General features: G+C 43.8%; 1 protein-coding gene across 2 annotated transcripts in view; it reads right to left on the reverse strand.

The window, feature by feature from the left end:
* tsnare1 (T-SNARE Domain Containing 1) overlaps positions 1–27,677 on the reverse strand; it is a 975,066-nt gene that overhangs the window by 215,504 nt on the left and 731,885 nt on the right. For both annotated transcript variants that reach the window (XM_038808773.1, XM_038808772.1), the window contains exon 8: positions 16,899–17,087. In XM_038808773.1, the coding sequence (XP_038664701.1) occupies positions 16,899–17,087 (189 nt within the window). The remainder of the gene's footprint in view (positions 1–16,898; positions 17,088–27,677) is intronic.

Consider the following 27,677-nt stretch of genomic DNA (forward strand, 5'->3'; position numbering starts at 1 on the left):
AATCACAGACAGTTGATTGTTCCCTACACAGTCCAAGATTCCTTACCCTATTTGACATGTGTGTGTTTGTTTGTGTGCACACGCTTGCCAGGTCCCTGCATCATCTGGTCACCGCTGACATTCCAACCATTCTTCGCGTTCACTAGCATGACTCACGGGATTCCATGCAGGACTCATCCTGTATCAAACTACCTGGATCCAGCAGGGTCAGCTGGAGCAATGCATCAGCCCAAGAGTCATAATTATCTGTTAGTTTTTTTCTTCTACGAGGGTTGTCTGTAATCCTGTTGTAGCAAAATGTGGTCTGTGCAGGTTTACTATTTTTTAAATTGTGCTCTGTAATCCTTGTGATAATGGGAAGGGAGTGCTTTTTGGACATTCATTATTTTGTTTATAATGAAGATGAGTGGAGCTACGGCAGGGTGATGCGTGCTTGGTTTGTGTGGAGTTGGGTGGTAGGGTTAGTTAAATATCCATTGAGATTAAGTATAGTCCCTTAGTTAGACCAGTAGAGGGTCTTCATTTTGTTTCTTTTATTATTTTGAATTAAAAATCCGTGTTTGTCCCATTCGATGGCCCAGTAAAATTATGTATCTCAAGGAGGTCTGGGTTCTGTCTGTGCCTGTGTCAGGTCATCTTATTGAGGGTGCCTTCTTGTATGGAACTGATGGAAACGTTGAGCCTCGTCTGCCTGAGATCCATGGAAAAGGGCAGAAATTCATCATATGAGTTATTCTGAACCAATGATGTGGCATAATGTTCCATGACGAGGAACACATGCAGCTGCAAAACAAACTCTCTAAAGCTTGTAAAGAGATTGGTTTGACTACCAGCATTCAGAAATGTCACGTCCAAGAATGGTGCTATACTACTATCAGCATTGTGAATGTGATGCTAGAATTTGTTGATAGCTTCACACAGCTAGACTCCACAATTGCCAACAATCTGTCACTTGATGCTGAAATCAATACATCCATTGTAAAAGTATCCAAACTAAATGAGAGTGTGTGGAACAATAGCAACCTGACTGAGAACACTAAACGGAAAGTCTACCAAACCTGCCTTCTCCTGTGCACTCGTCTCCAAATGGACAACTTGTGCTAGGCAGGAGAAAGGGCGGAACAGTTTCCACTTGCACCGTCATATCCTCAGCATTTCTGGTCAGGAAGAGGCCACACCAACCCAATAGTCTGGAGTGTTTCAAATCGAGAGACAGCGGCTGACAGCTGGGCCCTCGGGAGGCTGAACGTTTTGGAAGGGTATTAGAAGAGGCGAGGAGAAACGGAAAGCTCTGCTGGCTGAGAAAAGGATTCCAAGAAAACAGAAGTCAGAGAATCCTGCACTCATCCAACTGACTACCTATGCAGCGACTGCCAGGCCAGAACCACACAAAGTGATGTTTAACCCAAAGTTGACCAGCACAGCACAAACCCGTGCATTGGAAGGTTGTCAAAGTTTGGCTCCATGTGGTCGCTAGTTCCACATTCTAATAATCTTCTGGGAAAAGACGTTTTTTTCAAAGTCCTTATTGATTTCTCAATAACTAACTTACATTTATGATTCCACTTACATTCATGATTCCAAATTTGGACTCCAGTATTTTTCTATATCTGGACCACCATGGGTGGGGGGGGGGAGCCAATGGCATGGTGATAATGGCACTGGACTAATAATCAATTGGCCCAGGCTGATCTTCGGAGATCACAAGTTCAAATCCCACCACAGCAGCAGGTGGAATTTAAATTCAATGAATTGAATCTGGAACTGAAAACCCGCCTCTGTAATGGTGACCATGGAAACTACTATTGATGGTCTCCAAATCACAGAATTGTTGCAGCACAGAAGGAGGCCATTTGGCCCGTCACCTCTGCACACAAAAGAAAGCCCATCTGCTTCACTAATCTCCCTTAGGGAAGAAAGTCCGCCACACTTGGTGATTCCAAACCCACGGCTGCCTTGCAAACCATTCAGTCCAAAGGCGATGAGTAATGGACAACAAATGCTGTCTTTGCCAGTGAAACCCACATTCCCTGAAAGAATAAAGTAAAAAAAAAACCTCCGCTATTTAAGGTCACTCCTTCCCATCAGCGAAAAATTCCAACTTTTCTTGAATGCTATAATCTCTCATTTCACAATATATGATGTGGAGATGCCGGCGTCCTGAGGAAGGAGCAGTGCTCCGAAAGCTAGTGTTTGAAACAAACCTGTTGGACTTTAAACTGGTGTTGTAAGACTTCTTACTGTGTTCACAATATATAACATAATACCTCTTTCAACATGCTGCTCTTGCATGACATGTTCCTTCTTTATTCCATCACTGGTAACAATGCTCACAAGTTCTTTTTTTACAGCGGATTTCAGTTCACTCAAGTTTGACATCTTCACCAAGGTGGCAGCTCACAGCACTGCATAAAATGTCTATTCCTTTTCCAAGTGGCTTGCCTAGTGCACAGTTTCAGTCAGAGCTATGCACATCTTCCCCTCTCATTTCCTATTAACTGAATCCTTAGCATTGACAGAACAGATACCAGCTGGAAAAAGCCACTTGGAAAGGCCACCTCATGTCAAGAGGGCTAGAATACAAGACCAGGGATGTACTTCTGAGGCTATTTATTACTCTGGTCAGACCCCATTTGGAGAATTGAGAATAGTTTTGGGCCCCGTATCTAAGGAAGACCCTTTCTCTGGCCTTGGAAAAGGGTCCATAAGAGGTTCACAAGAATGATCCCTGGAATGAAGAGCTTATCGTATGAGGTTGAGGACTCTGGGTCGGTACTCGTTGGAGTTTAGAAGGATGAGGGGGGGATCTCATTGAAACTTACAGGATACTGCGTGACCTGGATAGAGTGGACGTGGAGAGGATGTTTCCACTTATAGGAAAAACTAGAAGCAGAGGACACAATCTCAAACTAAAGGGACGATCCTTTAAAACAGAGGTGAGGAGAAATTCTTCAGCCAGAGGGTGGTGAATCTGTGGAACTCTTTGCCGCAGAAGGCTGTGGAGACCACTTCACTTGAGTGTCTTTAAGACAGAGATAGTTTTTTTAATCAATAAGGAGATCAGGGGTTATGGGGAGAAGGCAGGAGAATGGGGATGAGGAAAATATCAGCCATGCTTGAACGGCGGAGCAGACTCGATGGACCGAGTGGCCTAATTCTGGTCCTATGTCTTATGGTCTAATGGAAGGGCAAAGCTGGAAAACAAAATAGAGACAGAGATCGGATTGAAGAATGCCATTAGGTTGTGCAATGAGGGAGCTCGATTCGGAGGGAGCTCCCATGTTAAAGATTTTCGGCCACCTGGTCAACTTTAAGGGAAAGCCATTCAGAGACGTGACACAGTTATAGTGAGGGGTGGCTAAAATATGTTGTGCAGTCCAGCACTGAGGTATCTGGATTTCTTAATATGGTCACTGCAGTGTTATATTTGCTATTGCTGGTTGGACAGACATGCTCTGCAGAAATTATATAGGGCAGCACGGTAGCACAGTGGATAGCACAGTTGCTTCACAGCTCCAGGGTCCCAGGTTCGATTCCCGGCTTGGGTCACTGTCTGTGCGGAGTCTGCACGTTCTCTCCGTGTCTGCGTGAGTTTCCTCCGGGTGCTCCGGTTTCCTCCCAGAGTCCAAAGATGTGCAGGTTAGGTGGATTGGCCATGCTAGATTGCCCTCGGCTAGGTGGGGTTACTGGGATAGGGAGGGGAGGCTTGGGGGGGGGCTTGGTTACGGTGCTCTTTCCAAGGGCCGGTGCAGACTTGATGGGCTAAATGGCATTCTTCTGCACTGTAAATTCTATGATTCCATGGTTCTATGATTCAGGGTTGTAAATAAAATCTCACGTTTGCTTTCCTTAACCCATTCCAGAGGAGCTAGCGTGTGTTAAAACTGCTGCTACTCAAAGGAGAGGTTTCATATTCCATTCTGAGACAAGGTGAAGCTTCTGCATGTTTAGTGTCTGATCTTTCTTGATGTGTTCACTCAGATCAACAAAGAAAATAACACGTGTCATTTTGCAGAACATGTTTTAAACCTATAAAGCAAAGAGTGAGACTCAGGAAACATAGCCAGGCTACCTTCCGAGAAAATTAAACCCAAGGCGACAGTAGAATTTAGCTAAAAGGTAATGATCAAAATCTTTTTTTTTTAAATGCATGGCTTAAAGATTTCCATGCATAGGAGTTGAGATGGTTGGATATGCGGCAGGTCCCTGACCCCAATTGCAGCACACCTTGGGTGGTCAAACAGGGAAGAATTTATTTTCCGAAAGCTTTGGGTTCATGAGGTCACTCTGTGCAAAGTGATTCATTTTGGTAGGAAGCTTGGTAGCCAGGGTAGGTGGAGGAATAGTCGGTGGGTTGGGAGTGTTATCAGGGATGGGGAGGGGGAGGGATATGTTCGAGTTGCCAGTACCACAGTTACTCAGGTGTTAAAAGTGATTTTAATCAAACTTTTCCTGAATAACGATTCTCCGAAAAGAGTCGGAACCATCCAAAAGTCACCGATTTAAGTCGGAGTGTTGGTTGGTTCCAGGTGCAGGATTCTTGCTCATCAGCAGTTTAAGCTTCTTGGGCAATTCCTGTTCAGTCTTTGCTCTCGGACATCCAGGGGGTTTCCCCACTGCATCTTCTGGGATATGTCTGAGTTTTGACACTTTCAGGTGAAAGGAAGATCTGGGCCATGACCTCTAATGTCCAGGAGAGCCAGGACAACAGGCACTTGGCAACATTACCATCTCAATGTTTCCAAAAAGATGTGCAGGGTAAGTGAATTGGCAATGCTAAATTTCTCCTCAATTGGAAAAAATTTTATGAATCTAAATTTATATTTATATTTCAAAAAATTATCAATAACACAAAGAGGTGAGCTCTGGTTACAATTTTTCATAATTCATGACAATAGCCTTGTAACTAATTTATAGATAGAATTTACAGTGCAGAAGGAGGCCATTCGGCCCATCGAGTCTGCACCGGCTCTTGGAGAGAACTCGCTACCCAAGGTCAACATCTACACCCTATCCCCATAACCCAGCAACCCCACCAAACACTAAGGGCAATTTTGGACACTATGGGCAATTTAGAATGGCCAATCCACCTAACCCTCACATCTTTGGACTGTGGGAGGAAACCGGAGCATCCGGAGGAAACCCACGCACACACAGGGAGAATGTGCAGACTCCGCACAGACAGTGACCCAAGCCAGGAATCGAACCTGGGACCCTGCAGCTGTGAAGCAATTGTGCTATCCACAATGCTACCGTGCTGCCCCTAATTAAGAACAGGTTGCAGCAAGAAAAAAAACAATGCTGTCATTGAACCCTTTCTCGATCTGTACAGCAATTTATATTGATTTAGTTTAAAACGACTTGCATTCTCATAGTGCCTTTCATGATCACCTGAAAAAATGCTTTATCGATGTACTGCTTTTAAACTGTGATCATTGTGGTAAACGTAGGATCAGCATTTTCTCTTTAATTGTGACGTGGTGTCAATGGAACATATGATCAAAAACTATGGAATATGATCCATATCCAATTTGCCGTCTGACTGTGGCTTCACTGGGCATGAGTAGGTCACACACTTGTGTTATGCCTCATGTTCTTTCTGCAACTTCTCTCAATCATCTCCCACCACCATCCAAAATAAACTTTATAGATCCAATCAAATATAAACCCATCAACCAGGGCATTCCTTGTCACTGTGCTCAAAGTGGGCACCGAATGACAATCTGGCAGATGACGGAAGCGTGCTCATGAGGTGCCAGAGGTGTGACACTGGCCACTTTGTAAAAGCAGTTTCAAGGGCAACAAAAAACGCAAACAGGAGCATAATGCCTGTTTGAGGCCCCTTTATAAAACTGGGCTGCATGGAATGTATAATGGCTAAGATACTGGATACATCCAGGGGCTTGGATTAACGACTCTTGAGATATGGGCCAGAATGTTTTGGAAGTCGGGAGCTCATATCCCACCATCTGAAGAGTCTGCAGGGAACACACCCCCACTGACTTTGGATGCCCCGCTGCCAATTCACGTTCGAAGGAGCATTGAATTGCATTAACATAGAACATACAGTGCAGAAGGAGGCCATTCGGCCCATCGAGTCTGCACCGACCCACTTAAGCCCTCACTTCCACTTTATCCCCATAACCCAGGGTAGTAATCTCTGAACCTTTTTGGACACTAAGGGCAATTTAGCATGGCCATTCCACCTAACCTGAATGTCTTTGGGCTGTGGTAGGAAACCGGAGCACCTGGAGGAAACACACACAGACAAGGGAAGAATGTGCAGGCTCCACACAGTGACTCAGCAGGGAATTGAACCTGAAATCCTGGCGCTGTGAAGCCACAGTGCTAGCCAAGTGTGCTACCGTGCTGCCCCTAAGGTTCATTAGATGGGACTTTCACTCCTCACTTGGGAGGACGTCCCACCTCAGAGAACTGCTGGCCAATCTTTCCTGGCCCTGCAACAACAGCGCTGCACTGTACCAAAGAAGAACTACACCAGGAGGCTTGAGACAAAGTCTGGGAACCGCAGGAAAAGGTAAGTGTCAGGATTCCAGGGTGTGGAGGGCGAGGAAATCCTGAAGGGTTCACAGGGAAGGGGGCATTGGGATAATAGGCTTGGTGATGGTTGGGGCAGTGGGTACAGATGCCACCAGGTCTTAAGTGGGGATGACCCCAGTCAGAAAGGGGCTTCTGATGGAGGAAACCCCCACCCCCTTCCCACTGGATCTAATTCGGATTATTTCCAACCTTCCTCCACGGAGCCTCAATGCTCACTCCAGGTGAAACATTAAGGCTAGGGGAGAAACAGTCTTTAATCATAGACTTTATAGTGCAGGAGTCCATTCGGCCCATCGGGTATGCACCGGCTAATGGAAAGAGCACCGCGCCCAAGGTCCACACCTCCACCCTATCCCCACAACCCAGTAACCCCACCCAACACTAAGGGCAATTTTTGACACTATGGACAAGTTAGCATGGCCAATCCACCTAACCCGCACACCTTTGGACTGTGGGAGGAAACCGGAGCACCCGGAGGAAACCCACGCACACACGGGGAGAATGTGCAGACTCCGCACAGTGACCGAAGCCGGGAATCAAACCTGGGACCCTGGAGCTGTGAAGCAATTCTGTTATCCACAATGCTTTCGTGCTGCCCAAATAAACCACAAACTAAACAGCAAATACATAAAAGGTACAGTGCATAAATAGGACAATCAATAATTACGTGGGCATCAATTGCACCTCACCCCCACCAAAAAAAACCGGTGGGCGTTAGTGTAAAATTCAGGCCATGATTTCTAATCCCACCACAGAATCTGGGAGAATTTCAATTCACTTTATAAACAAATCTCACATAAAATGCTGGCATCATTAATGATGACCATGTAACTACCAAACTGCTTGTAAAAAAAAACCCATCAGATTCATTAATGTTTGTTCAGGAAAGAAGTCTGCCATCCATACTCAATCTGACCTATATGTGACTCCAGACCTACAGCAACGTGTTTGATTCTTAACAACCCTCATTCATTTCCTTTTTCAGAGAGATGGTCACCGTCAGCTGTTGGGGAGTGGTGGTTTAGATTTTTAGCGATATGTTGAAGGGTTGGGTTTTGTGGGATTGCTAATTATTGATTGCCCTATTCATGCATTCTACCTTTATGTATTTGCTGTTTAGTTTGCGGTTTATTTTGTTATAATGATACATTTCTGCAATAAAAATATTTTCTAAAAAAAGGAGCGAACCACTCAGTTCAATGGCAATTAGGGGTGGGCATTAAAAGCTGTCCTGCCACTTCTCTACCCCTCTCCGAATCGCTGCCTCAACCCTCTGATGATCACTGTCTCCTCGCTCTCTCTCACACTCTGTTAAAAAAACGCTTGGGGGTTTTGACAGAGCCGAGGGAGGAATACACACTGTTATGCTTGGACACAGAGAAACTATCAGAATTATTGTCGAGTGCTTTTAAAAAAAAAGTTCAGGTTCAAGCATTCAATAATGGTCAAAAATCCATGGAACTCCCTCCCGACACTGCAGGGTAGATAATCACATGATAGGAAATTGTGTGCAGGACTCCCTGTACTTACAGAGGTTCAAGAGTACAGCTTACCATGGCCTCGCAAGGACAACTCAGCATGGGCAATAAAAATGCTAACCAATCCAGCGATGTTCATATCCCATGAAAGAATCAAAATAGAGATGAATAATGAGGTACACCTCTCAAGTTACATGGAAAATCATAGCAAGCATCCTAAAAAACAGCTCAGTCTATGGATCTTTGAAATCAACTATCTCCATTATTAGGGAGGACATCACAGAAACGTTACTGTTTGTGAGAGCTTACTGTGCACATGTTTCTTGCGACAGTAACTACAATTTAAAAGTACTTCATTGGTTCCCAAGTACTTGGGGTCCGGAGGTCATGGAAGTTGTTATATAAATCCACATTTTTTTTTTTGGTTTCTTCTAATTGCGTTGCAAAGTTACTGAAGCATATTTGCTGTGCCTCGCCTGCTAGTTTAAATGTTAGGGCTAAATTGATGGCCAATAACGTCTTGACTGCTACAGCTTGCTACTTAAGCTATTTAACAAGCCAAAACATGCTTAGAGGAGAACACAAGACCTATTAGTGACTGGAGGTCGCTCCGGATTTATGACCTTCACTGTTTTTAAATCGTGGGAAAAATGCAATGGCTGCAATCACTGCTTCCCCAATCTACTTATCAGAGTCCTGGCTTTATTTTTGCCACTCTATGATCAATACATCTTATAGTAAGATAGTGCTGCTCATGTGTGTAAAGTTTGCTGTAGCTTTCCTCTTTGTGATATGATAACTGATGACAACAAATGAGTTGCTCTTGGCTGCTATTAGAATATATTCTTACTGGAGCAAAAATTTAGAAGCTAATAATAAATAGCAATATTTCATTGAATAGTTTAAACTATCTATTCCGATGTCAATGATGGATGAATGCTGCTCTTTAATCTTTACAGAACAGATTTCATCAATGAGAGCCAGCTTAAAAAATAAATCACAATTGCTCGTGTTGACCTGGAGGAATAATTAGCCATCATGGTTTGTTTGTCAGGTTGTTTGGTGTCTCACAAAGAGGTCTGGGGGCTCGGGTGGCTGAATGTAAATTGTTTATTGGTAAATCATAACATCTCCAAAGTACAGTCCTGCTGGCTTCTTCCAGACTCTACTGCATATGGTCTACAATCCTGTGACTCTCCACAACATACCCTGGGCTGTATTCTGTTTTCCCAGGCCCCACACTGGCATTCGTTCTACCCAAACATCCTATCACGACAGGTTCATCCAATCTGCCCATGCACAAATTATATCCTGGGTGTTATCCTTCACCACATTTTGTATTCTGCTGATGTGTAGTATCAACTGTAATCAGCCAGGTTGTGAGTACAGATAGTGGTGGGACTACTTCAAACTGTGCAAACCAGAACAATGAGTGTGCTGCTAGACCACTCTACCAAGGCAGGTCATTTACTCCAATTCCAACTGCATTTCCATCCACAGGCACAAGCTACCAGGCAGGGATCACTGGAGAGTCCAGCATCAGCAAGTTAAGCTAAATCTTCTCCTGTCTATCCCGGGGGTGAGGTGGGACGAGAGTAGTAGAGAAATAGTTATCATGCCCTCAAATTCAGTTTATTGCTTATTGACTTCAATGCCCGTCATTTTCTTCGAGCTATAGGAGTGACAACTGCCTCTCATTTCTCTTCCCCATTTAACTGAAAATTCAATTTCACGGATCTTCATTTTCCGTCTCAATATAACTTCTTCCTTATAGTTGAAAAAACACCATACAAGTGCAGTTCATTGTTTGCAGTTATATTTGATATATTTCTCTCTACAGCAACGTAAATATCACCATGTCTCTCTCAGTTTAGATCTGATTCCTTTTAGAGTTGTATGCTGTTCGACATTCCTAAATATTTAAATGGAAAATGCCAACGATATTACTCCGGAGATCACCTTGGGAGGCAGACAGTGCAAATAAAAAGATGACAACACTCTCACGGTTCACAGTGACATGATCACTGACTTATTAATGATAGTTTACAACGTAGTACTTAATGTATTAACTTCATCTCTCTGCTATGTACGTGGAGAAATGGACCTGCCCTTGTTAAAACCTTGGGCAGAAAAATCTTGGGCGGGATCCTCTCAGCCCGGGGGCGGGCCGGAGAATCCACGCGACCGGGCATGCCGCCCCGATGCCGGCACGCTATTCTCCACAGAGCGGAGAATCGGCGCCGGCGTGTTTGGCGCGTTGTCGGTTGCGGGCAGCTCTACGCGGTCGGCCCACCGATTCTCGGCCCGGGATGGACCGAGCGGCTGTAGTGAAAACGCTGAGTCCAACTGGCGCCGTCCATACCTGCTTGCAGTCGGCGGGAACTCGGCTGGAAGGGTCGGGTGGCGGCCTGTGGGGGGGGGGGGGGCTCTGACCCCGGGTGGGGGGGGGCCTCCGCAGCGTATTAGCCCGCGATCGGGGCCCACCAATCGGTGGGCCGGCCTCTCTGTCCTCCGGCCTCTTTTATTCTACGCCGGCTCCGACGCAACATGGCGCGAGTACAGGGGCCGGCGCGTTGAAGGAGGCCACAGCGCATGTGTGCGCTGGCGCCGGCTCCACTGCGCATGTGCGGTTCCCATGGCGCCAACCTGGCACGTGGGCATCTTGGGTTTGCCAGCCTGGCATCTGGGAAGTACCTCTTGTACCCTGGCAGTGCCAAGGTGCCTGGGGAAGTTGTCATGGTACTACCCTGCCCTGTCGCGACTACCTGTGGGACTTTAATGGCCTGCGAGATTCCCCGCTCCAAGGTGCCATCCAGCTGGGTCCAAGATTGTGGGAAACAGTGCTAAACCTGGTTGAGGCCTCGCAGGCATGGTGGTTGACCCCCGGGCGCCAGGTGGCTATGGTGCCCGGATATTTAAATGATCTAAATTACAATATTTCAATATCATGATCTGGATCACACCCAGTGAAGGCGAGATCCAGATTGGGTCGGGCACCGCGAGTTGCGTGACTCACGCAAGGTTTCGGGTACGGCGCGGAGCCCGATTTGAGGCTTTCCCATGGTTCACCCTGTACGCGCTGGGCATGATGCAATGGGAAAATTACTGCCGTCCTCGCCTGTCTCTGTAGTATGATACAATAAAGAGAGAGGAGGGACGGGCAGAATTAAATGGACTGAAGCTTTGCACCACAAAACACTCTGTACATTTGGGTCAGAATAAAAATAAATTATTTAAATGTACTTTTCTAATATTTATAATCCAGGTTATGGTCAAAGATTCTTTGGGAAGAACTGTCTCTGTGCTGTGCGCAGTGACACTGATAAATCTGCAGCACCAAGCTTAGTGCACAAAGGAAATGCAGTGTCTCTTCTGATCACTGTCAGTGTTTTGCTGCCAAGCCATGCAGCATCAATGAGTATTTAAATGGCTGATGCCAAATGCCCAAGAGCTACTTTATCAACATTTTCCCATCATTTCCTCTTGACCTGTGTTTTCTATTCCCAAATAAATAAGTACATCACCAGGAAAGGTGCAATGCAAAAGAACGCATCAATATGAAGCATTTAAATTTCTAATATCACAATGGAAGAAAGCAAAAGATAATTCTAATCACTTCCATATAATTTGCTGAAGAACATATCAAATAAATCTGTTTCATAGAGGTCCCAATGCTGAAGTTGGAGTTTTATAAAAACAGGAAGTAACCAATGTTAAAAAATATGTTTAAGGAGTACAACATGTTAAATAGACATTGTACTGTACATTGTGTGGCAAAATATATTCAGTCATGGAGTAATCATGTGCCTTTTTTGTTGGTGAGTTCACTTAATTATGCTCCTGTGAAGTAATTTATTTTACTTTGTTACATAAATGTAAGTTTTTGTGGTTCTGGTGCTCTTTTGTCAGTAGATCAACTTATTTTTTGATCAATATTTATCAGGTTATAAGGCTGTTCACATTATCCATCAGTTTCTGATACCACGCTCACATTTAACACCCACTGACCACTCTGGTTGAACTATGTTGGAAAAGAAAAATTACTTCCAGTGCATTTCTTTATAAAATGCCTGGACTGTCACTAAACATGATGCTGGCGTGTGTGATATGAGCTGGGAAGAGTGGAGACTTGCTACAAGATTGTCACCAGGGACTGGTTTAGCACAGTGGGCTAAACAGCGGGCTTGTAATGCAGAACAAAGCCAGCAGCGCGAGTTCAATTCCTGTACCAGCCTCCCCGAACAGGCGTTGGAATGTGGCGACGAGGGGCTTTTCACAGTAAATTCATTGAAGCCTACTTGTGACAATAAGCAATTATTATTATTATATTAGATAATCCTTGGAGTTTCTAGCACTTTTATTTTTAAAGAATACAACTTGGTGATCTTTCAAAACAAATTCTGTCGATTCTCTTCAAGGGTAGATTAAAGAAATTACCAAGAAATTTCTCTCATATAAAATTCCTACCTCAGTGTGCAGTTTAATTGCGAATGGGGATTCGGGTGGCGGGGGGGGAGGGCGAGTGGAAAACCAGCTTGACATTGACCCTGGTTCTTTCACCAGCTAGCTGCCTGCTTGAAACCGGTTGAAAACATCAGCTGGTTGGCAGGGCAAGCAGTGGGATTTGAGGAAGGAGGGAGCCACCATGCAGCACCATCCATCAGCGAGAAAGCAAATGGGGTTTCTGGAAGGGTTCTGCCAAAGGGAAATTGGATGGGAGCCTTGAGGCAGGGCAGGCCCCTAACTTTCCACCAACGGCACCTTCTGGTCATGGACATTTATCACATTCCTGGGAAAGCCACAATAGCTTCCTTGTTCTGGCCAGAACAAAATTTGCAATCAGGGTCCGATGAAGCCTTCAGACTCCCTGCTGCGTATTTAAGCATGGACCCTGCAGATGCCTTTGCCGCTTGCTCAGAGGAGCTGGTTCAAATCGGGATTGGCATGAAGGTGTTAAGAGTTCATTGAGGACTCATTCAGGATGTTTTGACCATCCAGAGATCTGTTTTCCACACAAAGGTAGCATTTAAAAGACTTCTAAGTGTCTAAATTTTGAAATCTTTGTTTGCCTCTTTCTGCTGACCTCTATGGGCGGGGTCTTCCAACTGTTCTCACCAGTTGGATCCTCCAGTCTGACCAAAGAATACCTGCTGCCATGGTTTCCTGACGGCAAACGGCGTGAACTAAAGGAAACTGTTGTGTTCTCTATTTGCTTTACCTGGATGGCTCGGATGCGTAGTGTTGAATAAAGAACATAAAGCTTTGTTAACGAACAAAACTATAAATTTATTACACTACTATCTAAAATTCGCTCACATTCCTAAAGTCAAAGGTTTATACATTAAACTGTGCTATCTCTAAGCAACAGTATTTCTCAAGTACAACACCTCTCTATACCTGACACTCTTCCAACTCCTTCTAACTCCTACTCGTAACTCTTAAAATCCCCTAGTCACATGATATATATATATATCTGTTATGTGGTTCCCTCTAGTGGTAAGAAGCATTATCATTAACTTGTTAATTCTTCACATCCCAGTCAATATACATATCGTTACCTTTTTCTCCAAAGATATTTGGAGGTTTCTACAAACGTGTGTATAGTAAGAAGCATTGTATGTTCTTTACATGTAATAGAGTGCTGAAATTGTACAGTTCACATTTTTTTTAAACTTTTACTGTCCACACATGGAGTCTGTACTCAGTCTTCACTGTGGTAGTCTGTTACAGTACCAACAAGCATGCAGTCCAAATCATCAAATTATCAAATGGTTGAACCACGTTCGTTATCTGACGTGGTTCCTTTTTGTGCTTGTGGTATCGATTTTGTGTGTCCTTTGCCCTAAAAACCTGTTTGGTATCTGGTTTTTCAGCAAGAACAACCACTTGCAGACCATTGGAATGCCGTTATTTCTTTTCAAACAATGTACCATTATGGAACTTTCCACTCCTGTTCTTCGTGCGTGAACATGTGTCAACATGCGCATCGGTTTGTTCTACCTTGAATGGTAGATGTGTTGTACACACTGTGCTTCCATCCCTTGTCCGGTTGTCATCTGGATTGCTTTACATACTGTATGGTTTATCAAGCATGACTGAAAGTTTCAACACTTCTTGTCGTCATTCAAGTGCCATGTATCATTGAATTGTCCTTTGGTAACACAGTTGTACCTCTTGAGTATACTGTAGTACCATAACTATTCTTGGTGCGCTCAGGATCAGTTCCTTTTTGCTTGGTTGATTCAATTTTAACTTGTTTACCATCCATGCCCTTAGGATTATCTGATGTCTCGTCAGACTTTGTGATATCAGTTCCTGTTGGATGCTCTGATGTATGCATGAAATCTTGGTGCTCCTCATCTTGAGTCAACTTGTCCACAATGTCTTCATTTTCTTGTAGGCTGTTCACAATTGGTGTGCTCTCAATTGATCTGATCATCGTTGCACTTTCATTGTTATGTTCTTGTTGGTTCTTCACAATTGATGTGTTCTCAGTTGATCAGTTCACTGTTGCACTCTTGATTGTCAGCCTTTGTACAGTCCAGCTGAAATCTGTCAGTCTCGCTTTTATCCTGCACAACTTGCATGCTACTTGTGATCACTTCATCACTATTCACAAATAAAGTGGATAGACCTTCATCGTCTTCTTTTTGTTGATCATCATCAATTTCTTCACTGTTGTCCTTCTTGGCAAATACAGTGAATAGTCTTTCAGAGTCTTCTTTTTCTGGCTCAGCAAATATACAAGATAGAGCTTCATACTCTGCTACTTCTGGCTCAGGAACTAAACTCGATAGGCTGACATAGTCTTCCTCTTCTTGTCGTTCATGTGTCAGATTACTGTCATCTAATGTTGCAAGGTTTTGCCATTCCATCAATGCATTGGATTCATCTACATTTAGTAGAGTGGTATTTAGATTTTCAAACTTGTTACTAACACTATAATCATCTAACCTGAATATCTCTGCCATATCTGAGTAATATTCTTCAATATAATATTCTTCATTTTCTTCTTGTTGGCTGCAGCAAACTTGTTGTTCAATGGTGCTGCAAAAGTCTTCTTCAGTTGTTTGTTTAAATTCAGGCAACGTTCTGCCATGCCAGGTAAAAAATTCTTCTGCTTGGTGCCTTTTAAAGTTGGTTTTCCGATTGCCGGGCATTTGTTTCTTAAGTGGGCGTGCCACAACATCCTGACATTATCACATCCGTGACGTCATGCGCATGTACAAATCGATCCTCATCCGGAGTGCACGCTTTTTTCAAGTGCGCATGCGCCTTCTTCTGCACATGTGCAGAATGGTCATCTTCCAGGTGGCGAGGTTTTTCAATGCGAGCATGTGCGAACTGATCCCGCACATGCACAGAGTGTTCTACATGCAAATCGCGATTTTTGTTTAGGTGTGCTTGAAGGGCAGCACGGTGGCTCAGTGGTTAGCACTGCAGTCTCACGGCGTCGAGATCCCAGGTTCAATCCCGGCTCTGGGTCACTCTCCGTGTAGAATTTGCACATTCTCCCCGTGTTTGCGTGGGTTTCGCCCCCACCACCCAAAGATGTGCAGGCTAGGTGGATTGGCCACACTAAATTGCCCTTTAATTGGAAAAAAATGAATTGGGTACTCTAAATTTATTTTTTAAAAGGTGTGCTTGCGCCAACAGGCCATCTTTTTGAGCATGTTGAATTTCTAGCTGCGCCACGGTTTCCACAGAGTTGAGCATTTTCACGCCACGTTCCCGATTCAACATTTCAGCACTTCAATTTTTAGATTCTTTACTCACACAGGACATTTGAATTGAATCTTCCAGCATTATTCTTTTGTTGGTCTTGCAGTCTTTTATACAGGTTTTCATTTCTTTTAAGCTCACAATAGTCATTAAAATATTTGATAACCACGTCAAACTTATTTTTTTCAACTTCATTCGCAAAGTGGAATAAGTTACACAATTCAGGCAATAGCCTGTCGTCCAGCCATTAGTAGCAATAAAGCACTTTTACTCTCATCACTGGCAGTTTCTAGGTTTGAGGATGAGAGATACAGTTCAAACTCTTGTTTGAAAACTTTCCAGGTCACATCTACTTTACCCGATATCCTGAATAACTTTGGAATCTCTTCGGTTGGGTATTTCTTTTTCGCAAGTATTTTTTCCTTCGAGCAGAGATTCTTTCTTTCTCTTAAACCTTGCTAATCTACTCTAGGATCACTTCTGGTAGCATGTTGTAACCTTATTATTTAAAGTTGTCCATTTCTGGTGGCATGTTGTGTTCTCTAGTTTGCTTTACCTGGATGGTTTGGATGCATAGTGTTGAATAAAGAACACAAAGCTTTGTTAACAAACAAAACTATAAATTTATTACACTACAAACTAAGACTCGTACACATTCCTAAAGTAGAAGGTTTTTATATTAAACTATGCTATCTCTAACTAACAGACTTTCTCAAGTACAATTGCTCTCTATGCCTGAAACTCTTCCAACTCCAACTCGTAGCTCTTAACTTGGAAATCCCAGAATCCCCAAGTCACACGATATATATACGACTGTTCGGTGGGTCTCTCTAGTGGTAAGAAGCATGATAATTAACTCTTTACATCCCAATCAATATACATATCATTACAACTGTGTTAACAGCGGCGGAACCAGAAGTTGCCGGCCAATGAGGGGCCTCCTCTGGTGCTGCAAAACATGCCAAGCGTGGGCAGAAAATCCCGCACTACATCTCGTGATAGGAAGGTCATTTATGCATCCAGTGCACGTTCCATAAGAGCAATGCGAATGTTAGAACACAAGGCATCAGCCGACTTCTTGCCCCACCTCGGGTTGGATGCAGCTATGACATTTGTGAAGTTCAAATCATTGCTCACCTCAATCTGTAATATTGCCTCCTCTCTTTGTTTTACAGATTCCACTTCATCCTCCGTGACCTCTGAAAGGAATGCCTGGCTCTGGGCCTGAGCCGGATCCAAAGTTTCATCCGTGGTCTGCCAGTTACTGGACCCTCTGCCAAGGAACTCATCCTCATCACCGATTTCTGCAAAGGGATTCTTGGCAATCTGCAAGAAGAATTCCATATCATCTTTTAGCTTCAAACTTAATTTGTTTAAAAATAAATTTAGAGTACCCAATTCATTTTTTCCAATTAAGGGGCAGTTTATCATGGCCAATTTACCTAACCTGCACATCTTTGGGTTGTGGGGGCGAAACCCATGCAAACACGGGGAAAAATGTGCAAACTCCACATGGACAGTGACCCAGAGCCAGGAACGATCCTGGGTCCTCGGCGCCGTGAAGCAACAGGGCTAACCCACTGCGCTACCGTGCTGCCCAAGTTTCAAACTTAAATGATGACAGAACTTTAGAACAGAGGCCCCAATATTTGCCAATGACAAGTCAAACCTCCACAATAGCATAAATTGCATTACTGTTCAATATAATAACTTTCTGTTCATTGTTCTTACAGGTTAAATTAGTATCACAGTGCTAGGTACTTCCACGTTCTATTCAAGAAGGTGACCATATTGAGCAGTTTTAATTGTGTGGAAGCATAATGCAAGCATCCAACAATCCCTTAAGATATGAACTGGATATTGTGTTTAAAGAAAAATTGAATGCTTACAGCATACAGGAGGGTATTTGGCCCTCCGTGTCTGTGCTAATCCTGCAATTTCACATAGCTCTGCAATTTATTATTTTTCTTTTCAGATAATGATCCAATTCCCTTTCAAACACCTCAGTTGATCCTGGCTCCATCACACTCTCAGGCAGTGTAATAACTCAGGTGTGTGAAAATGGATTTCTTCATGTTGCCGTTGTTTCTTTAGCCAAGACGAAGGAAGAACAGGGGTCCTAACACTGATCCCTGGGAAACTTTACTGTAAGACTTTGTCCAGTCTGAAAAATGGCCGTTCACCACTGCTTTATGTTTCCTGTCACTCAGCCAATTTCCATAACCATGTTTCTACTGTCCATTTCATTTTATGAGCTCTGAGTTTCTCACATGTCTGTTGTGTGGCTCTGCATCAAATGGCTTTTGGAAGTCCATGTACACCACATCAACAACATTTCCAACATCAACCCTCTCCGTTACCTCATCAAAATCAAGAAAGTTAGTTAGACATGATTTGCTCTTCACAAATCTATGCGGGTGTCCTTCATTTAACTTGCAATTGTCCAATTACTAATAATTATCGTTTATAAAAGCCTCCCTGCCACCATAGTCAGGTTACAGATCTGCCATGATCTCATTTAATGGGAAAAGGCTAAATGCTTCTTCGTTTCTACAATTTTAAATGGAGTAAAAAAGGAATCTTTATTGGAAATTGGAGCGACTCAGTAAGGGATAGTGAGTTGCAGATATGGGCCTCACTGGGATAAGGGTGATGAAGTGATGGATGAGGCCAAGCACCATTTCTCGAGCTTGGCTACAGTTGAAAGCAGCACTCCAGAAAATGGGAAAATCCATCCCTTATTTAGATGATTGAATTTTGCTAACTTGATTTCGTTGCCTTTTCAGCAACTGAAGTGACGAGGTCTTAAGAAATGAAATGACAGGTCAGCAGACAATAAAGGAAGCAATCTTCTTAACTGAGTCATCAACTATTCTAAAGATCTGACTGAGCATGGTGGAGGTACCGTACCCATTGCCTGCCTGGCACTGCTGGAATTTTGCCAGCATCAGAGTAGATGCAGGGCAACCCACCCATGGTGTAATGGAGAACCTGAAGTGACCAGTTAAGCCTTCCCCTGCCGCCACAGCTATTTTGCCAGCAATGGATGGCTGCCCACACCCCACAGGAAGGCTGCCAGTTAAATCCTGGCTGCTGAGCTCAGAGTTGTGGTGGGGGTTGGGGTGGGGTAGGGTAGTCAGACATCCACTTTAACTACCCTGTGCCTAATGGAGGCTCCCTCTACAATGAAAATATACTGTCCCCCATCTCTTTGGACTCATTGGTCCCAGCAACAATTGCCCCACTTCCCTTGCTGATTTCCACTCTGCTCCTTGAGCAAGATATCCTCTCAAATGGGACTGGGGGCCATGACCTGAGCTATTTGATGGTCAGGCTGCCACAAAATAAGTTTGTAGCTTCCTGGCCTTACAATGGTGGGCTTATACAGCCATCTTTGCAGCCTTCTCCCCATAACACCTGATTTCCTTACTTATAAAGAAACTATTTCTGTTTTAAAGGCACTCAGAAAGAATTCCATAGATTCACCACCCTCTGACTGAAGAAATTCCTCCGCATCGCAATTTTAAAGGATTGTCCCTTCAGTCTGATTTTGTGCCCATGGTTCTAGTTTTCCCTACGTGTGGAAACATCCTCTCCAGGTCCACTCTATCCTGTCCTCGCAGTATCCTGTAAGTTTCAACACGATGCCGCCCCCCCCCCCCCCCCCCCCCATCCTTCTAAACTCCAATGAGTACATGAGGACCCAGAGTCCTCAACCATTCCTCATACGACAAGCCCATCATTCCAGGGATCATTCTTGTGAACCTCCTCTGGACCATTTCCAAGGCCATCACTTCCTTCCTTAGATACGGGGCTCCAAACAGCTCACAACATTCCAAATGGCATCTGATCAGAGCTTATACACCCTCAGAAGCACATCCCTGCTCTTTATTCCAGCTTTCTCGACATGAATGTTAACACTGCATTTGCCTTCTGAACTGCCGATTGAACCTGCACGTTAACCTTAAAAAAATCTTGAACTAGGACTCCTAAATCCCTTTGTGCATCTGATTTCCTAAGCCTTTTCCCATTTTGAAAATAGTCTATGCCTCCATTTCTCCTTCCAAAGTGCACAACCTCACACTTTTCCACATTAAATTCCATTTGCCACTTCTTTGCCCACTCTCCCAGCCTGTGCAAGTCCTTCTGCAGCCCCCCTACCTCCTCAATACTACCTGCCCCTCTGTATATCTTTGTATCATCTGAAAACGTAGCAACAGTGCCCTCAGTTCCTTCCTCCAGATCGTTAATGTATATTGTGAAAAGTCCCAACATCGATCCGAGTCATACCACTAGTCACCGGCTGCCATCCTGAAAAAGACTCCTTTTTCCCCACTCTCTGCCTTCTGCCAGTCAGCCAATCCTCTATCCATGCCAGTATAATACCCATAACACATGGGTTCTTAATTTATTTAACAGCCTCATATGCGGCACCTTGGCAAAGGCCTTCTGGAAACCTAAATAGATCAACCACTTGTTTTCCTTTGTCTAACTTCCTTGTTACATCCTCAAAGAATGCTAACAGATTTATCAGACATGGCTTCCCCATAATGACGCCATGCTGACTCAGTCTTATTTTATCATGCAGTACTCCGCAATCTCATCTTTAATAATTGACTCGAATACCTTACTAATGACCAAAGTCAGGCTAACCAGCCTATAATTTCCCAACTTCTGCCTTCTTCCCTTCTTAAACAGGAGTGTTACATGAGCCATTTTCCAGTCCTCTGAGATCCTCCCTGCCTCCAGTGTTTCCTCAAAGACCACCACAAATGCCTCCACCATCTTCCCAGATATCTCCTTTAGAACCCTGGGGTGTAGTCCATCCGGTCCAGGTTATTTATCCACCTTCAGACCTTTCAGTTTCCCCAGAAACTTCTCCATAGTGATGGCCACTACACTCACCTCTGCCCCCTGATTCTCCCAAAGTTTTGGTATTTCACTGGTGTCTTCCACCATGAAGACTGATGCAAAGTAACAATTCAGTTCCTCTGCCATTTCTTTGTTTCCTATTATAACTTCTCCAGCCTCATTTTCCAGTGGTCCAATGTCTATTCTTGCCTCACTCTTACCTTTTATATATTGAAAAAAACTCTTCCTCTCTTCTTTTATATTACTAGCTAGCTTACACTCATATTTCATCTTCTCCCCCCTTATTGTTTTAGTTGTCCTTTGCTCAGTTTTCAAGGCTTCCCAATCCTCTGACTTCCCACTAATCCTCACCAGCTTTTATGCTTTTTCTTTCGCTTTTATGCTGTCCTTGACGTCTCTCATCAGCCATGGAGGCCTTGTCCTTCCCTTAGCATATTTCTTCCTCCTTGGGTTGAATTTTTGTTGCACCTCCCGAATAACCCCCAAAGACGCCTGCCATTGCTGTTCCACTGTCTTCTCTGCTCGGCTCCTTTTCCAATCAACTCGAGCCCTTATGTCTTTGTCGTTACCTTCATTCAATTGTAATACTGTTACAACTGATTCCTGCTTCTCCCTCTCGAACTGCAGGGTAAATTATAACATATTGTGGTCAGTGACCCCTCAGGGTTTCTTCACGTTAAGTTCCCTAATCAGGTGTTCCCCATTACACATCACCAAATCCAGAATTGCCTGTTCCCTCTTGGCCTCTACCACAAGCTGCTCAAAAAAAAATCACGTTGACATTCCACAAATTCCTTTTCTTTACCAACCTGATTTTCCCAGTCAACCTGCATATTGAAGTCCCCCATGATTATTGTAATGTTGCCTTTTTTACGTGTCTTTTCTATCTCCTGATTTATTTTCAGCCTCACATCCTGACTATGGCTAGTGGGCCTGTACATAACTCCCATCAGGGCCTTTTTCCTTTGCGATTCCTCAACTCTACCCACACAGATTCTATGCCTTCCTATCCTATATTGCTTCTTGCTATCGATTTCATTTAATTTCTTACTAACAATGCAACTTCGCCCCCTCTGCCCTTCTGCCAGTCCTTTCGATAGGACACGTATCCTTGGATATTTAGATCCCTGCCCTGATCCCCTTGCAGCCATGTCTCTGTGATGCCCACAACATCGTACCGGCCAATTTCAATGTGTGCAGCAAGCTTATTTACCTTGTTCCGTATATTGTGTGCATTTTGGGACAACACCCTCCATCCTGCGTTGACCCCTCCCCTTCTCATATTTTTCCCCTTTTTTGCTCTGCCGGAAGTTCGATTCCTGCCACCTTCTATACTTTCTGTTCGATTATGTGTTCTGGAAACTTTACTAACCTCTCCTGAGCCCTCGGCCCCTTTAAATAGTTTTAAGTCCTTGTCATTAACCTACACTTCTACCTTCTCCTTTAACTTTGAAGTTCTAATTCTACATACAAGTAAACACTCCTCTCCACCCCCCACTATTTAATTTAATGCTCTATCTATAGCCATAGTTATACAATTCGCCAGGACTCTGGTCCCAGCATGATTCAGATGCTGCTGCACCCTGGAAATATTATGGTCAGGATGTTTGAGAAATTGAGTTATCTTCACCCTTTTATGTCAATACAAGTTTGGCAAAATCACCCATTTATTTCAGAGCTGCAAAGATTACCTGAACATGACAAGATCAGGGCCACAAAAATACCGGAGATATTTGGTGGCCAATTTCAAGGCACCAATCCCAGTGCATCCTTCCTTTCCCTCCAATTCAGAGTTCACGCCATTTAAAACTATTCAAAATGCATTTAGAGTTTGTTGGGGTGGGCTGAGGACATTTAAATAGGTGGACCCGTTTTAGAACCTGTTAGTTTCAGAACAGCTAAGGGGAGACGGGTACACAGTAGCCTGTCATGATTGCCCCAGTACATCACCCCTGCCGCACAAGAGGGTCAGCAGGGCAAAGGCTGATGGGCACTTGGTAAGGGGGTTCCTTTGATGCTGACAGGTGGCTGGGAAAGTGGATTCTCAGTGCCTAGGCTTTGGATCCCTATTATGTATTTTCTTTTATTTCCTTTTCTTTTCCTGTACTTAATGATCTGTTGAGCTGCTCACAGAAAAATACTTTGAACTGTACCTCGGGACACGTGACAATAAACAAACTCCAGCCTGTGGAACATGCTAGTACAAGGAGTAGCTGAAGAGAATAGCATAGTCGCATTTAAGGTGAAGTTAGATAAACACGAGGGGTGCAGAAGGGTAAGCTGACAGAGTTAGGTGAAGGGGGGGACATATAGGACAATCCTACAATGCATAAATACTAGCATAAATGATTTGGGGAAAATAGCCTGCCTCTGCTCTGTGGGACTCAATATGTCTCCCTGTAGATAAGAAATTAAAAGGTATAAATATAGCGAATTTGAACAAACATTTGGAATCAAAAACTTTGATCAATGCTGTGCTCAGAACTTTAATATGTTGAATCCTGTAATTATCATGAGCGAGTGCAACGATTATATGATCGAGTATACTTGATAAAACTGTGAATGCTGGACTTTTAACATTTCTGGAAACTCATTGATTATGATTCATTGATTGAGCATCTAATCATATATAAATGCATCTTCTAACAGCCTATAATTCAAGAAAAATTGTACACCAATAGCAGAATTCAATTAACTACAGTGTTTTTTTGTATCTTGTCCCAGCATGAATTGCCAATGCGGAACTGTTGATTGGATAATTTACATCTCAAAACTTGACCACAGATCCATTTGGACATTTCAGATTTAATTTTTGAAAGAAGAGGCCTTGTCTGGAATTGCTTGGTATATAAATATTCTCGGATGTGGAACTGAATGGATGGTTCTCAGTTTGGTGCCTCATCAGGGATGGTAATTTAGTGAGTTAAAGTTGTTGTCGGCCTCTAGACTTGGGAGAGGACAAAACATAGTCATATTCATGGTTCTTGTTTGCTGTTCAGTGTCCAGATGTTGGGCAAGAACATGATTGAAGCAATCTGTAAGACTCTGTACATATACTCAAATACACCACGCATTCAAGTTCAAATCTAACATGGCCACCCTTTGTGGTATTGGGGCTTTCTGGCAGGCAGGAAACCACACAGCAGTATGAAATGGAGCTTTTAAGCGAGGAAGAGTCATACTTAGCGATGGGGAAATGTTTAAAAATGTGATGTATAGTTGCAGGGTAAGACCATGTAAGTTTAATTAATTGTTCCCCATTCTGAACTAATTTAATTGCTGTTTATGGTTGCACAATAAACAATTACTGCTATAACTATGCTGCGGATGGACTGAAAAGCCAACGGCTACAGCTTAGCTGAAGTCATGAGACGATGTACTGATGAGGAACAAAGGAGTGTTAAAGCAGGAGGAACATGGAGGTCCATGACAAGAGGGCAAGCACTCCCTCTATGGCTCAATTGGTGTAAGTGCACTGTCTAATGTGGCACAGACTCACGCAGGACCAAGGTGTATGATGAGCCTTGACCCCTCACCTGGCCTATAGTATGTAAGCTGATTTTAGCTGATGTGGTTAAAGCCAAGGTAGCAATCATTCTTAGCCCTTGGAAGAAGAGGACATATAATTAGATTCCCCACTCCTAATGGCAATCTAATGCTGGAAAAGTGTGCATCTGTGAAGCCTATTTTTATGATATGAACAGAACATACTTGCAGAGATACAGGAGGCAACTACCTGAAGAAATATTCTCTGAAAAAAGGCTGTGGGTTAGATGGGGAGGGTGAAGACAGCTAAATGTTAGAATTATTGAGCACAGAAGGAGGTCAGATGGCCCTAATGTTCTTGTGCATGCCCCTCCATGACCCTGCAATTTTCTCCCCTTTTCGTTTTTTTGAATTGTTTTTATCCCATTCTTAAAGTTACAAGCCAATGTGCAGGGTGGACAGGGAAAGTCCTTAATCCATCTCATTGCTTGCTCCAAAAAGCAATTCTAATTCAAATTTAATCCAATTCATTCTCTGGCCGTGTTCACCCGGCGACCAGAGAATCCCTCCCGGGGTCAATGGATTTTTCCATTGTCGGTGCCTCTTCCGTGGCGTTCTTACGGAGGGTGGAGTGAGAGAATCCAGAGAATTGTCTCCACAGGAGAGACAGGCAAGATCCAAGCTAACAGGAAAGGGCATTGCATCTCATTTTGGGCTTGATCCCAGCCAAAAGGACGAGAGTTTGAATATTCATCCTTGGAAAAGTTACTACTAGATGGTGTATTCCAAACCTTAATAATGTGAGACTCCCCAGGAAATCATACCCCCATTTTACAAACATTTCTTCATGCAGCACCTTGTTTATTCACCATTCTATGTTTAATATGCAATTAGTTGCAAATATATATATTGTTAGCTTTTTCTTTTCAATCACAGAATCTCTACAGTGCAGAAGATGGCCATTCAGCCCATTGAGTCTGCACCGAACCTTCAAATGACCATTCCACCCATGTCTACCCACCACTCCCCACTCTAGCCCTGCAGCCCCATAACCTAACCCGCAACATCCCTGAACACGAAGGCCAATCCACCTACCCCTTATATCGTTGGACTGTGGGAAGAAACCGGAGCACCTGGAGAAAACCCACGCAGACACAGCGAGACGTCAGGTTCCTGTCGCTTTGAGGCGCTAGTGCTAACCACTGTGCCACCGTGCCGCCCAATGGTTAATTCAATTCAAGGCCTATTTACAACCAAACACCACAGAGGCAATGTACCAATCCACAACCAAAGCGACCCAGAGCGACAATGGACCAGTCTGCTCAGAAGGGGGAAACATTGCACTGAAACAGCAACTTTGCCACTTTTTCCTGCTACTCCAACCTACACACTTTGTCTCCTGATTGCTTTATTTGATTTTGTATAAGATGATATATTTCTATTTGTAATTTGTTGTATAGTGTAGCCAAACAATGAAGGATATATATTTGAGGCAGAAGTTTTTCTATCCTTAAGACATTCTGGACAGTTGCTCACTTAAGATTCACATTGACTTTATTTAAAGAAAGATGGAATTAATTCAGTTTAGCTCCAACCAATGTACAATTTTATTATTTCAAATGACTAGGATAAGCACAACACATGTAGTACAGGTAGTGTTGAACACGCAAATACTTACTTAATGTTTTGTTAACTATAGCTTAGTCCTTATGATCTACTGGGTGTAGTCTTAAAGTTGAATAAACCATGGATAGAATTGTTTTGGTATCAACAGAAATTTAGCATCGTTAGATTATGTGAAACTAGGTTTACCACTTGAGCTTGTATTATTTGATGTATTAGAGAGATATATAAAATCATAACATTGTGATCTGTTTATATAATCGATTATAATCTGATTAGTAGCTAAATATCCTTGTACTTTAAGGAGACATTGCACCATTGTACATGAAATATAGAACTTCAGCATAAGTGGGAGGAGATGCTGGGTGGGGAGCTGGGGGCTGGAGTATGGAGTGAGGTTCTACGGGGGGGAGGGGGGGGGTGTTATTGCATCCTTGTAATATGCAAGACTAAGTCTCATCCAGTTTAAATTGGCACACAGGGCCCACATGAAGGTGTTGGTTCTTTCAAGGGGTGGAGAACAGTTGTGATCCATGTGCAGGGAAGCCAGCGAACCATGCTCATATGTTTTGGGCGTGTCTGAGTCGAGGAGATTTTGGGTGGGATTTGCAGATATAATTTCGAAGATTTAGGGGGGTAACGGTAGCTCCGAGTTCGGAGGTGATAATATTTGGAGTGCTGGAGGATCCGGGAGTGCAAGTGAAGAGAGGGGTTGATGTATTGGCCTTAGTGTTGGTCTCCCTGATAGCCTGGAGATGGATTCTGTAGTGCTGGTGGGACACGGAGCCAATGAGTGTCGGGGAATGAGTGGCCGATTTAGCCGAATACCTGCACTTTGAGAAAAATCAGGTTCGGCATCAGGGCTGAAGAGGAGGGGTTCAGCTCGAGGTGGAAGCTGTTCATTGACTTCTTTAAGGAGTATTGAGTCATAGATCATAGAATTTACAGTGCAGAAGGAGGCCACTCGGCCCATCGAGTCTGCACCAGCTCTTGGAAAGAGCACCCTACCCGAGGTCAACACCTCCACCCTATCCCCATAACCCAGTAGCCCCACCCAACACTAAGGGCAATTTTGGACACTAAAGGCAATTTATCATGGCCAATCCACCTAACCTGCACATCTTTGGACTGTGGGAGGAAATCGGAGCATCCGGATGAAACCCACGCACACACGGGGAGGATGTGCAGACTCCGCACAGACAGTGACCCAAGCCGGGAATCGAACCTGGGACCCTGGAGCTGTGAGTCATCAGCCGGGGGGGGAGTTCTTTTTTAGTGTTGGGTTAGAAATTTTTTTAAAGGGGGGAAGGTGCGGTGGTGACAGCGGATAGTGTGGGGGGGGGGGGGGGGCGTGGTGCAAGGATGCTCTGGCTGTTTGCTGTTGTGGTTTTTTGTTTTTCTTCTCTGTTATGTATTTGAAAATGCCTCCAATCAGATGTTTCTCAAAGAAATACATCATCCGGTCTGGAGGTTGTCGCTCTCTGAATGCTTGACAGCGAACATCTGATGTTCTCTTCTTCACACTGGTGGTTACTTCTGACAATTTCTTCAGTGTTTGATTTACCAGAGTTGACTAGGAACTAGAGGCTGGGCCTTTATTTGATCAGATGGTGTGATATTGCTTTCCTCCACAGTATCTATTTGGGTTGGGGTTGTAGGATAGATCAAGTCATGACTTTATAGGGTTGAATCTGGATTTTCCACATGCCCCTATACCAGGGGTGGGCAATTTTTTTTTTTTTTTTTTTTTTTTTAAGGTTAATGAGGGGGCTGTTGGGTTACTTACTGGTATAAGGTGGATACGTTGACTTGAGTAGGATGATCATTGCTCGGCACAACGTCGAGGGCCGAAGGGCCTGTTCTGTGCTGTACTGTTCGATGTTCTATATGAGGCGCCCAGAATCATAACCGGGTGAAGTAATTATTTTACTTAAT

Source organism: Scyliorhinus canicula, chromosome 10 (assembly GCF_902713615.1).
Source record: "Scyliorhinus canicula chromosome 10, sScyCan1.1, whole genome shotgun sequence".
Lineage (NCBI taxonomy): Eukaryota > Metazoa > Chordata > Chondrichthyes > Carcharhiniformes > Scyliorhinidae > Scyliorhinus > Scyliorhinus canicula.